The sequence below is a fragment of the Pan paniscus genome, chromosome 2 (genome assembly GCF_029289425.2).
Source record: "Pan paniscus chromosome 2, NHGRI_mPanPan1-v2.0_pri, whole genome shotgun sequence".
In the NCBI taxonomy this organism is placed as follows: Eukaryota; Metazoa; Chordata; class Mammalia; order Primates; family Hominidae; genus Pan; species Pan paniscus.
Window position 1 is genome coordinate 49,831,948 of NC_085926.1, and position 12,172 is coordinate 49,844,119.

Genomic DNA, 12,172 nt, shown 5'->3' on the forward strand with positions numbered 1-12,172 from the left:
GGCTGCTGCACCACTACCCATAGTCCCCTGACTTCTTCCACACTCCAGCAGGGGCTTCCAAGCCCTTGCTCCAAACTACCCAAGATGTTGCTACCTGTCTCACAAACCTGGCTTTGAAAGCTGGAAATAAATGAAACTGCCTTTGTTGCTTTCATCACAGGGAAGACACTACTTAAAACTGGGAGCAGTTACCATGACGATGAACATGCTTGCTCTAAGCACAAAAGCTCCATGTTCCTGAAGCAGTGAGGTTCCAAGGACATCATGACACCCTGGGGCCAGAGCCAAATGAACTCTGATCTGACAGATACCCAGCAAATTAACCCTCAGAGTCCAGGGATCATTTGTGAACCCAAATCCAACTTCCTCAAGAGTTCTCTGCCAACGCAGCCTGCTTGCACACAAAAAAAGCTAAATTTTAGATTAGGAGGGGAAGCAGTTAGACATATAGGAGGGAAACTACCCACTTTCCCCTAATATATCCATTCCCACCTGAGCTGCAAATCTTGATTCCAAGAGCTCTGGTCTGGGGAAGGCCCAGGCATCTGACTTTATACCAAGCTCCCTAGGCAATTTTTTTTCTTTTAACTTTTTTTATTTAATAGAGATGGGGTCCCATGTTGCTCAGGCTGGTCTTGAACTCCTGGGCTCGAGTGATCTGCCCACCTTGGTCACCCAAAGTGCTGGGATTACAGGCGTGAGCCATCACGCCCAGCCTCCCCAGGCAATTTTGAGGCACAGGCAGGCTAGGGAACACTGAATCCAAAAATCTCCCGTGGCTGGGGAGTAGAAGAGTTTTCTAATCTGTCACTAACTGTCCAAGCAGCAAAGTAGGCTGTACAGGATGGCTGTAGGTTCTTTAAAAGATGAGGAGACAAGACCGCAGGAGAGAATTCAGGTTGGAATTGACCTGAAATCCCAAAGGGAGGGTTTACAGTCAAGCAGCTCCCCTCTTCCCTCACAGTGCATTTCTCTGATGACTGTGTCTCATCACTTGTCCTCTGATTTTTGTGTCCCCACCTTGAAAACTGTGCCAAGTCTCACCTCTATAACTTCATCTCCATATTCCAGGAACCCTCCACTTATGTGGAAATAGAAAGTGAACTCCCAGGCCAGGCACAGTGGCTCATGCCTGTAATCTCAGCCCTTTGGGAGGACAAGGTGGGAGGATTGCTCGAGCCCAAGAGTTCAAGACCAGCCTGGGTAACATAACAAGGCCCTATCTCTATAAAAAATTTTTTTTATAAATTAGGGCTGGGCACGGTGGCTCACGCCTGCAATCTCAGCACTTTGGGAGGCCGAGGTGGGTGGATCACTTCAGGTCAGGAGTTCGAGACCAGCCTGGCCAACAAGGTAAAACCCCGTCTGTACTAAAAACACAAAACTAGCCGGGTATGGTGGCACGCGCCTGTAGTCCCAGCTACTCGGGAGGCTGAAGCAGGAGAATTGTTTTAACCTAGGAGGCAGAGGTTGCAGTGAGCCAAGATCACGCCACTACACTCCAGCCTGGGTGACAGAGTGAGACTTCATCTCAAAATAAACAAATAAATAAATAAATAAAATAAAAAAATTAACCGAGCATGGTGGTGCACCCCTACAGTCCTAGCTACTAGGTAGGCTGAGGTGGGGAGATCCCTTGAACTCAGGAGTTTGAGGTTATAGTGAGCTATGATTGCACCACTGCACTCCAGTGTGGGCAACAGAGTAAGACCCTGTCTCTAAAAAAAGAAAAGAAAAGAAAAGAGAGAAAAGAGAAGAGAAGAGAAGAAAAGAGAAAAAAGAAAAGAAAAGAAAAAAGAAAAGTGAACTCGCACAAGGCTTGGAGTTCAGTAGAATCAGATAAATTCTGGGTACCTTTAAGAATTCTGCATCCAAGACATTCTCCTCCTCCTGGGCAAGATCAAAGAAGAGCTTATTGATAATGGTTCTTTTGCCAACCTGGATGGGAGAACAAGATAAGAGTATGATTGTGTAGCTGGGTCATGCGCAAGGAGGAGAGTGTTGTACATGGGTCTGACTACCTGCCTGACATGCATGTCAGGCCTGTTCTCAGACCTAATTTTTCAAAGTACATCCTTTAGAGTCAAAAGACCTCTTTACTCCTGCAGGTACCCCAAGTTGGGGCTGCTGGTTTCGTGGTCACTGAAGTCATATTACTACAGACCTACATGGTTAAGTGCTCAAAAGATACCTGAACTCTAGGTGCGGAGTCACTGATGAAAAGACAGGGAAGGAGGCCAGCCAAATCTACCCAAGTGAAAACTGGCCCAGGCAACAAATCCATCTGCCAGCTACCTGTGGGTGTAAGCAGACCTCCCAAACACTCAAGGGCACAAGTGAGGCTCAACTGGCCTTAAACCAGGAGGGTCCAAAAAAGGTCAGAGATATTGCAGTTTCAGAGCTCTTTTCACATTCCTGCTCTCTGCTAAGGAGATCTCTTCAGTTGAGGTGGTCCCACCCCAATACTCTCACCTGGATTCGGCACTGTGGGCAGGTCCGACTTGGTGCTGTCTCAAACCACTGAATTAGGCTGGAATGAAAAGCAGAACAATAGACTGATGAGCCCTGGTTTGTCTGGGGACATAAGCCAGGCAAACATTCTGACCACGAAAGGGTCTGTCCTGCTCCTCCTTGACCCAATGCCTGCCCAAATAAGAGGACAGTAGCATAGGCAGTTACAGCACCTCCCGCAAGGCCTGATGGGTACTCAGGACTCCAACCAGCTGGCCCTTTTTTTGGCCCTGTTGGCTTGGCCAAAAGCTGTCCTTTAGGCAACATTCTGGGCTTTGACTGGGGTTGGGAGAGATCATAGTCAAAGCTCAGGGGCCCTCAGAGATGAGGACTCTGATAACACCCCCATTTTAAGCTGGAATCCCAAAGACTACACTTTCAAGGTAAGGATCAACCAGAAATAAAAGTAAGTAAGGGTACAAAAATAAAGTTAGATATAAGGAATAAAATCTAGTATTTGATAGCACAACAGAGTGACTACAGTCAACAATAATCTACTGTACATTTTAAAGTAACTAAAAGAATAGGAATGTTTGTAACACAAAAAAATGATAAATGCTTGAGGTGATGGCTACTCTGTTTACCCTGAAGTGATTATTACAGTGTATCCCTGCATCAAAATATCTCATAAACCCCATAAATATGTATACCTACTATGTACTCATAACTTTTTTTTTTTTTTTTTTGAGGTGGAGTCTTGCTCTGTCGCCCAGGCTGGAGTGCAGTGGCACGATCTTGGTTCACTGCAAACTCCGCCTCCTTGGTTCAAATGATTCTCCTACCTCAGCCTCCCAGGTAGCTGGGATTACAGGCATGCGCGACCACGCCCAGCTAATTTTTGTTTTTAGTAGAGACAGGGTTTCACCATGTTGGCCAGGCTGGTCTTGAACTCCTGACCTCAAGTGATCCACCTGCCTCAGCCTCCCAAAGTGCTGGGATTACAGGTATGAGCCACCATACCCAGCCATAAAATTTTTTTAAATTAAATTTTTTGTTTTTTTGTTTTTTACAGAATAGAGGCAGAGTCTCACTGTGCTGCCCAAGCTGGTCTCAACTCCTGAGCTTAAGTGCTCCTCCCACCCCAGCCTCCCAAAGTGCTGGAACTATTGGTATAAGCCACTGTGCCCAATCAAAAAAATTTTTTTAATTAAAAAAAAAAAAAAGTGGCCGGGCGCAGTGGCTCACGCCTGTAATCCCAGCACTTTGGGAGGCTGAGGCAGGCAGATCACAAGGTCAGGAGATTGAGACCATCCTGACTAACATGGTGAAACTCCATCTCTACTAAAAATACAAAACATTAGCCGGACGTGGTGGCAGGCACCTGTACTCCCAGCTACTTGGGAGGCTGAGGCAGGAGAATGGTGTGAACCTGGGAGGCGGAGATTGCAGCGAGCTGAGATTGTGCCACTACACTCCAGCCTGGGCGACAGAGCGAGACTCCATCTCAAAAAAAAAAGTAAGTAGTGGTAAAAGCAAAACACAGCCGAGCTTTGCATCATCTATGCAGGTGGTCCAGCAAAGCTCAAGCCTTAAACTTTAATTAGTCTCCTACTAGTAGACTCCCCTACTCCTAGGGACCAGGGAGAAACTAAGTCCTCTCTGGAAAATGATACCATCATCCTGGCCTCAAATATTCCTATAAGTACATTTTCTTTTCTTTTCTTTCTTTTTTTTTTTTTTTTTGAGATGGGGTCTCAATCTGTCACCCAGGCTGGAGCGCAGTGGCGTGATCTTGGCTTACTGCAACCTTCGCCTCCCAGGCTCAAGCAATCCTCCCACCTCAGCCTCCCGAGTAGCTGGGACCACAGGCGTGCACCACCATGCCCAGCTAAAATTCCCATAAGTTTTCAAATACCATGTACAACATATAATCAAGAGTAACCAGGCGCAGTGGAATACTACACAGCAAGAAATGAGTCTACAACTAAGAACAATATTATGAATAAATCACAAAAACATAACACTGAGGAAGAGAAGCCAGACACAAAAAGTTATATTTTGTATGATTCTATTTACACAGAGTTTAAAAGTAGGCAGGCCAGGCCCAGTGGCTCACGTCTGTAATCCCAGCACTTTGGGAGGTCGAGGCGGGTGGATCATGAGGTCAGAAGTTTGAGACCAGCCTGACCAACATGGTGAAACCCCATCTCTACTAAAAATAGAAAAATTAGCCGGGTGTGGTGGCGCACGCCTGTAATCCCAGCTACTTGGGAGACTAAGGCAGAAGAATCGTTTGAACCTGGGAGGTGGAGGTTGCAGTGAGCCGAGATCACGCCACTGCACTCCAGCGTGGGGGACATAGTGAGACTCCGTCTCAAAAAAAAAAAAAAAGTAGGCAAAATTCATCTATGTTCTCAAAGTCAAGACAGTAGCTATCTTAATATGGGGAGGTGGAGGGAGGTGTTGGTAGGGGTTGGAAGAGCATATAAGGAGGTTTCTAGAAGGTTTCTAGAGCTGATAATAGTCTGCTTTTTTTTTTTTTTTTTTTTTTTTTTGAGACAGAGTCTTGCTCTGTCAGCCAGGCTGGAGTTCAGTGGCACGATCTTGGCTCACTGCAACCTCCGCCTCCCAGGTTCAAGCAATTCTCCTGCCTCAGCCTCCCGAGTAGCTGGGGTTACGGGGTGCACGCCACCATGCCCAGCTCATTTTTATATTTTTTTAGTAGAGACAGGGTTTCACCATGTTGGCCAGGCTGCTCTCAAACTCCTGATCCACCCACCTCGGACTCCCAAAATGCTGGGATTACAGGCATGAGCCACCATGCCCGGCCAATAGCCTGCGTTTTCCTGTTTTCTTTTTTTTTTTTTGGTGGGGGGACTTTCGAGACAGGGTCTCACTCTGTCACCCAGGCTGGAATGCAGTGGAGCAATCATGGCTCACAGCTGACTCTACCTCCCAGGCTCAGGTGATGATCACCTCAGCATCCTGGGTAGCTGGGACCACAGGCACATGCCAGTATGCTCGGCTAATTTTCTGTGTTTTTAGTAGAGATTTCATCATGTTGCTCAGGCTGTTCTAGAACTTCTGGGCTCAAGCAATCTGCCTACCTCAGCCTCCCGAAGTGCTGGGATCACAGGCGTGAATCAACACGCCCAGCCATACCCTGTTTCTTGATCTGAATTCTGGCTGCATAGGTATGTTCAATTTGTAAACATTCTGTAAGCCATATACTTAGAATATGTGTACTTTTCTGAACTATATTATACTTCAATTTTAAAATGTTCTTTTTTTGAAATGGGGTCTCACTCTGTCATCCAGGCTGGAGTGCAGCAGCACAATCATGAGTCACTGCAGCCTCAACCTCCCAGGCTCAAGCGATCCTCCTGCCTCAGCCTTGCAAGTAGTTGGGACTGCAGGCACAGGCCATCATGCCCAGGTAATTTATATTTTTTTCACTTTTTTGTAGAGATGGGGTGTCACTATGTTGCCCAGACTGGTCTTGGACCCCTGGGCTCAAGCAATCCAGCCACCTCCCAAAGTGCTGGGATTAAAGGGGTGAGCCATCATGCCTAGCCAAAAAAACACTTTTTTTTTTTTTTAAGACTGAGTCTCGCTCTGTCACCCAGGCGGGAGTGCAGTGGTGCAATCTCGGCTCACTGCAACCTCCGCCTCCTGAGTTCAAGCGATTCTCCTGCCTCAGCCTCCCAAGTAGCTGGGACTAGAGGCGCCCGCCACCATGCCCGGCTAATTTTTTTGTATTTTTAGTAAAGACGGGGTTTCACCATGTTAGCCAGGATGGTCTCGATCTCCTGACCTCGTGATCCACCAGCCTTGGCCTCCCAAAGTGCTGGGATTACAGTTGTGAGCCACCGTGCCCAGCCAAAAAAACATTTTTTTAAGTAAACAGGTACACAAGAGAAAAAAGCACTATGAAAACAAACCAGAAGAAATGCCCACAAAGACTTTAGGTAGGCCAGGTGCAGTGGCTCACGCCTGTAATCCCAGCACTTTGGGAGGCCGAGGCGGGCAGATCACGAGGTCAGGAGTTCAAGACCAGCCTGGCCAACATGGTGAAACCCCGTCTCTACTAAAAATACAAAAATTAGCCAGGCACGGTGGCGAGCGCCTGTAATCCCAGCTACTCGGGAGGTTGACGCAGGAGAATTGCTTGAACCCAGGAGGTGGAGGTTGCAGTGAGCCGAGATCGGACCATTGCACTCCAGCCTGGGTGACAGAGCGAGACTCTACCTCAAAAATAAATAATAACACAGGATAAAAAAGTTAATGGAATAGAGGCAATATATGAAGAGATAATGGCTGATAATTTTCCAGAACTGATTAAAGAAATTGCTCCACACGGCCAGGCGCGGTGGCTCACGCCTGTAATCCCAGCACTTTGGGAGGCCGAGGCAGGCAGATCACGAGGTCAGGAGATCAAGACCATCCTGACTAACACAGTGAAACCCCATCTCTACTAAAAATACAAAAAATTAGCTGGGCATGGTGGCAGGCGCCTGTAGTCCCAGCTACTCGGGAGGCTGAGGCAGGAGAATGGCGTGAACCCGGGAGGCAGAGCTTGCAGTGAGCCAAGATCGTGCCACTGCACTCCAGCCTGGGTGACACAGCGAGATTCCGTCTCAAAAAAAAAAAAAAGAAAGAAAGAAATTGCTCTACACGTTAAAGAAATCTAATGAATCCCGAGCAGAATTTGTAAAAAGAAATTCGGCCAGGCACAGTGGCTCATGGCTGTAATCCCGGCACTTTGGGAGACCAAGGTGGGAAGATCACCTGAGGTCAGGAGTTCGAGACCAGCCTGGCCAACATGGTGAAACCCTGTCTCTGCTACAAGTACAAAATTTAGCCGGGCATGATGACACATGCCTTTAGTCCCAGCTACTCGGGAGGCTGAGGCAGGAGAACTGCTTGAACCAGGGAGGTGGAGGTTGCAGTGAGTTGAGATTGTCCCACTGTGCTCCAGCCTGGGCAACAGAGCAAGACTCTGTCTCAAAAAAAAAGAAAAAGGTAAAAAGAAATTCATATTGGATACACTATACTAAAACTGCAGAAAGCCAAAATCAGAGAAAATTCTAAAGGTAATGAGAGTCTGAGAATAAAGTTCCAAAGTATGCTTAAAGGAGTAACTGATAAACTAAAATCTGACTTCAATAGCTACAACGGAAGCTAGAAGTTGGATAAGGGCCGAGTGTGGTGGCTCACACCTGTATTCCCAGCACTTTGGAAGGCCAAGGCAGGAGGATTGCTTTAGGCCAGGAGTTTGAGACCAGCCTGGCTAACATAGCGAGACCTTGTCTCTAAAAACAATAAAATAAAATAAAATAAAACAGATGAAAAAAAATATACCATGCAGTCACCAAAAGACAGCTGAAGTGGCTATACTAATAGCAGATAAAATGGACTTTAAATTAGACAAGATAGGCCAGGCACAGTAGCTCACGCCTGTAATCCCAGCACTTTGGGAGGCCGAGGTGGGTGGATCACGAGGTCAGGAGTTTGAGACCAGTCTGGCCAACATAGTGAAACTCTGCCTCTACTAAAAATACAAAAAAAATTAGCCAGGCGCAGTGGTGTGTGCCTGTAATCCCAGCTACTCGGGAGGCTGAGGTAGGAGAATCACGTGAACCCAAGAGGCAGAGGTTGCAGTGAGCCAAGATTGCGCCACTGCACTCCAGTCTGGGCCACAGAACGAGACTCCATCTCAAAAAAAAAATTAGACAAGATAGACTTTGAATTAAAGTTACAAGAGACAAAGAAGGACAAAGAAGAACATTTAAAAAAAGTTCAATCCTGCAAGAAGAAACAATTATAAACTCCAGCCTGAGCGACACAGCACGATCCTGTTTCAAAAAAAAAAAAAAATTATTCCAAACAAAAACTTTACTTAAAAACATACAATTGGCCGGTCGTGGTGGCTCATGCCTGTAAACCCCAGCACTTTGGCAGGCCAAGGAGGGTGGGTCACTTGAGTACAGGAGTTTCAAACCAGCCTGGGCAGCATGGTGAAATCCTGTCTCTACAAAAAACAAAAATTAGCTGGGCATGGTGACATGCACCTGTAGTCCCAGCTAGTTGTGAGGCTGAGGCAGGAGGATCGCTTGAGTCCAGGAGGTCAAGGCTGCAGTGAGCAGAGATTGTACCACTGCAGACCAGCTTGGGCAAGAGAGCAGGACTCTGTCTCAAAAACAACACCAACAAAAAAAATACCACACATACACACAATTAAAATATTCAACAATAACGTAGAAGTGGGAAGAGAATGTTAGTATTCTAAGCTCTTTGAGTTGCCTGCGAAAATGAGAAAGGTGTTGATTAACCTTGAAATTGGTAAGTTAAGGATACATACCTTAATTTCTAGGATAACCACTTATAAATGGAAATGGGGTATATAACGACCAAACTAACTGAGGGAAAAATGGAGAAATACAGAATATTTAACCAATTCCTACCAAGGCAAGAAAGGAGAGAATAAGATATAATAGGCAAGACAAAACAGAATCGACTAAAGACAATATGTTTACTCTTTATTTAATCAGTAATTGCAACAATTTTAAGTAGACTAAATGGTCCAGTTAAATACAAAGATTATCAGACTGGATTTTTAAAAGTCCAACTAAATGTTGTTTTCCAAGGCTGGGTGCGGTGGTTCACACCTGTAATCCTAGCACTTTGGGAGGCAGAGGTGGGTGGATTACTTGAGTCCAGGGGTTCAAGACCAGCCTGGGCAACATAGCAAGACCCCATCTCTACTAAAAATACAAAAAAAAAAATAGTCAAGCATGGTGGCAGGCTCCTGTAGTCCCAGCTACTTGGGAGGCTAAGATGGGAGAATCACCTTAGCCCAGGAGGTAGAGGCTGCAGTGAGCCGAGATGGCACCACTGCACTGCAGCCTGTGTAACAGAGTGAGACCCTGTCTCAAAATAAAATAAAATAAAGATCTTTGCAGTAAGCTAAAGTACTTTTTAATATATAAAAAAAAAATAAATGCTGTTTCAAGGGATACATGTAAAACACAAGGACACAGAAAAGTTTAAAGTAAAAGGATAGGCCCTAGCACTTTGAGAGGCCAAGGCGGGTGGATCACCTGAAGTCAGGAGTTCGAGACCAGCCTGGCCAACATGGAGAAACCCTGTCTATGAAAAACACAAAAATTAGCTGGGCGTGGTGGCGCACGCCTGTAATGTCAGCTACTTGGGAGGCTGAGGAAGGAGAATCACTTGAACTCAGGAGGTGGAGGTTGCAGTGAGCCGAGATCACGCCACTGCACTCCAGCCTACATGACAGGAGCGAGACTCCATCTCAAAAATAAAATAAAATAAAATAAAAATAAATAAATAAAGTAAAAGGATAGAAGAAAATAGAGTAGGCAAACAGAAAATAAAGTAGAGTACGCTTAGAGGCGAGCTTAATTTCTAGTCTAACCAAACAGCAGTGGCTCCCTCAGCATGGGGCTCAGGCTGTCAGCAACACAGGCCTAAACAAAGCTTTGCAAGTAAGCCAGCAGCCATCAGCGTCATGCCTGCCTTTCTGCTTCCTAGGGCCTTTAGCCCCACAAGACCCTGTGATTATTATCACCCACCATTCCCAGGGGTAACGCTGCCTTATCTCTTTTGCTAGGAGGTCCAAACCGGCCTGTCCACATCTGCTAGGGGAATCTTTCCCCACTAGCTGTACACTCAACAGAATGGCCCTACACGGTCAGCAGGACCCCTGGATAGGGGAGCATCTCCTTGCCTTCCCCATGTTAAACGGGTTTGCTGACATGGCGAATACATTGGGGTGTCTGGACAGTGAGATGACTCTGGGTAGAATAATTCCAAACCATCAAGTAAGGCACAGCAAACTCTCTTGGGTAGCCAGAAGCCTAGCAGGTTTCTATCTGGAAGAAATAAAAGGACTTGTTGATGTGGTGAAAGCTCACCCTTGCCCAGGCTAACGGTTTTGAAATCACATCTGTTTGTATAGGTGATCAAGGAAGCATCTATCTTCACTGAGCCATCTTAGTCCCCCTCAGGCTTAGCTCAGCTATCACCTCTACCAGAAAGCCTGTCCTGACCCACTTCTGCCCAGGTTGGGAAGCTCCCGTGGGGCCTCGTCTAGGAGGAAGGTTCTCATCACTTGTCTGGATTCCGGGGTTGGACCGCCTGGAGGCCCGACACCTCACGGCCCTGAAGCGGTACCCGGGCAAACACCGGGCCCCAACACTGCAGTCACTCACCACTGCAAGTGGAAGGTGTGGCCGCAGTGGATGGCGGCCACGTCGCGGGAGTGATCGAAGAAGTCGGAGCAGATAGTGCACAGAGCACGGATAGGCATGATGGCTGGACTCAAGGGGCCCAGGCAGCCAAAGAAACTGCTACAGGTCCGGCTTCGTAGACGCGCCCCCGCGCCTCCGCTTGCTTCAAATTTGGCTCCGCAGCACGACTTCCTGGAGCGGGCCGGAAGTGACAACACAAAACTTTGGGCGGAGCGTGAATACTTCGCCTGGATTGAACAAATCCTCGGGTGGGCGGAACTATGGGCGGGGCTTAGCGGCCCCGAGGCCGTAGAGAATCCTGGGCGGAGCGCGGTCGCTCTCAGGCGTCATCTGGGAAGACTCGACCTGCCACTTGAGAGCGCAGCATTATATCAAGGCGGGGAGCAGCGAGGCTGCCAGCTGGACCCTTTTCCAGGGCAAGGCAGCGCATTGTGGTCCCATGCCAGAGCTGGCGCGAGGCAGGCTGGGCCAAGGCAGAGAAAACCGCAGCCGCAAGGGAATAGAACAATGGTCCCGATGGGTCCCTTGGGCTCTGGACAGTGATGGACCATGCGCTATGGTCTATAGTTCCCATAGACCACAATACTCTACCCTCTCAGTCCTCAGTTCCGGGCGATTCTAGAAAGATGGACACATAGGCCCCAGTCCCTCAGGTCACCCCAGGCCAACCTTGGCTTCATCCAAGTAAGATATGACTATCCTTGAGTTTGGAGACACTAGGGCCAGTACCCTGACTTTAGCTCTTAGCTCTCAGGAGGATCAGTTATGCTTGAGACTGTAGTAGGGTTGGAATTTTGGAGGCCCAGATGCTTCAAAGACTAGAGACTAACAAATCCTTTTTATTATTCCCACATCAGAGAAGTTATCTTTGAGGAGGTTATCTTTGAGGTCCTCCCAGAGAGCAGCATCCCTGGTGAGTTCACCCAGGCCCACCTGGGCTGGAGTAAGTCAACTTTTGGGTTTTTAGGCTTAGTATCTGTGGCAGTGTTACTCCCTCTACCCAGAAGAAACCCTGTGCATAGTCCCATAATATAAAGCTGATCTGCTCCAGCTGAAATAGACCCAGAGTGAGATTTCATTTGGGGCATAGGTGGAAAGCACAGGTGTTCACAGAAAGAAGGAATCAACACAGAGCAGCATAGAATCTTTGTGCATTGCTCACCCTACACCCTCTCCCTAGCTCAGGGAAGCTATCTTTGGCTATGAGCAGGGTCTGTCCTTGTGGTGGCTGGCCCAGGTAGATTCCAGCTCTATGCCTAAATCAAGAGTAAGGCTCCTCGGTCAACAGGAGTCAAAAACAGCAGCCCTTACTTGAGCTCTCAGCCCAGGGAGTATTCCTTGGTCCAAATGCAGCCCAAGACCCACTACTCACATGGATTTCTAGAGTCCAGAGGACCCCCACCACCACCACCATTGAGGAATACACTGTGGTGAGGATGATCTTCACC

The 12,172-nt window shown here is 47.4% G+C and overlaps 1 protein-coding gene across 3 annotated transcripts in view; it reads right to left on the bottom strand.

Annotated features, from left to right (window-relative positions):
• The window catches only part of TRAIP (TRAF interacting protein), a 30,594-nt gene extending 18,427 nt beyond the window's left edge, over nt 1-12,167 (bottom strand). For 2 of the 3 annotated variants that reach the window (XM_034956485.3, XM_003818847.6), the window contains exons 1-3: nt 10,686-12,167; nt 2,473-2,530; nt 1,855-1,938 (exon numbers count right to left, since the gene is read on the bottom strand). In XM_034956485.3, the coding sequence (XP_034812376.1) occupies nt 1,855-1,938; nt 2,473-2,530; nt 10,686-10,783 (240 nt within the window). In that variant the 5' untranslated portion in view covers nt 10,784-12,167. Of the gene's footprint in view, nt 1-1,854; nt 2,396-2,472; nt 2,531-10,685 lie in introns of those variants that run through there. The other variant, XM_034956486.3, reaches the window with a different exon arrangement.
• Nucleotides 12,168-12,172: the final 5 nt, after the last annotated feature.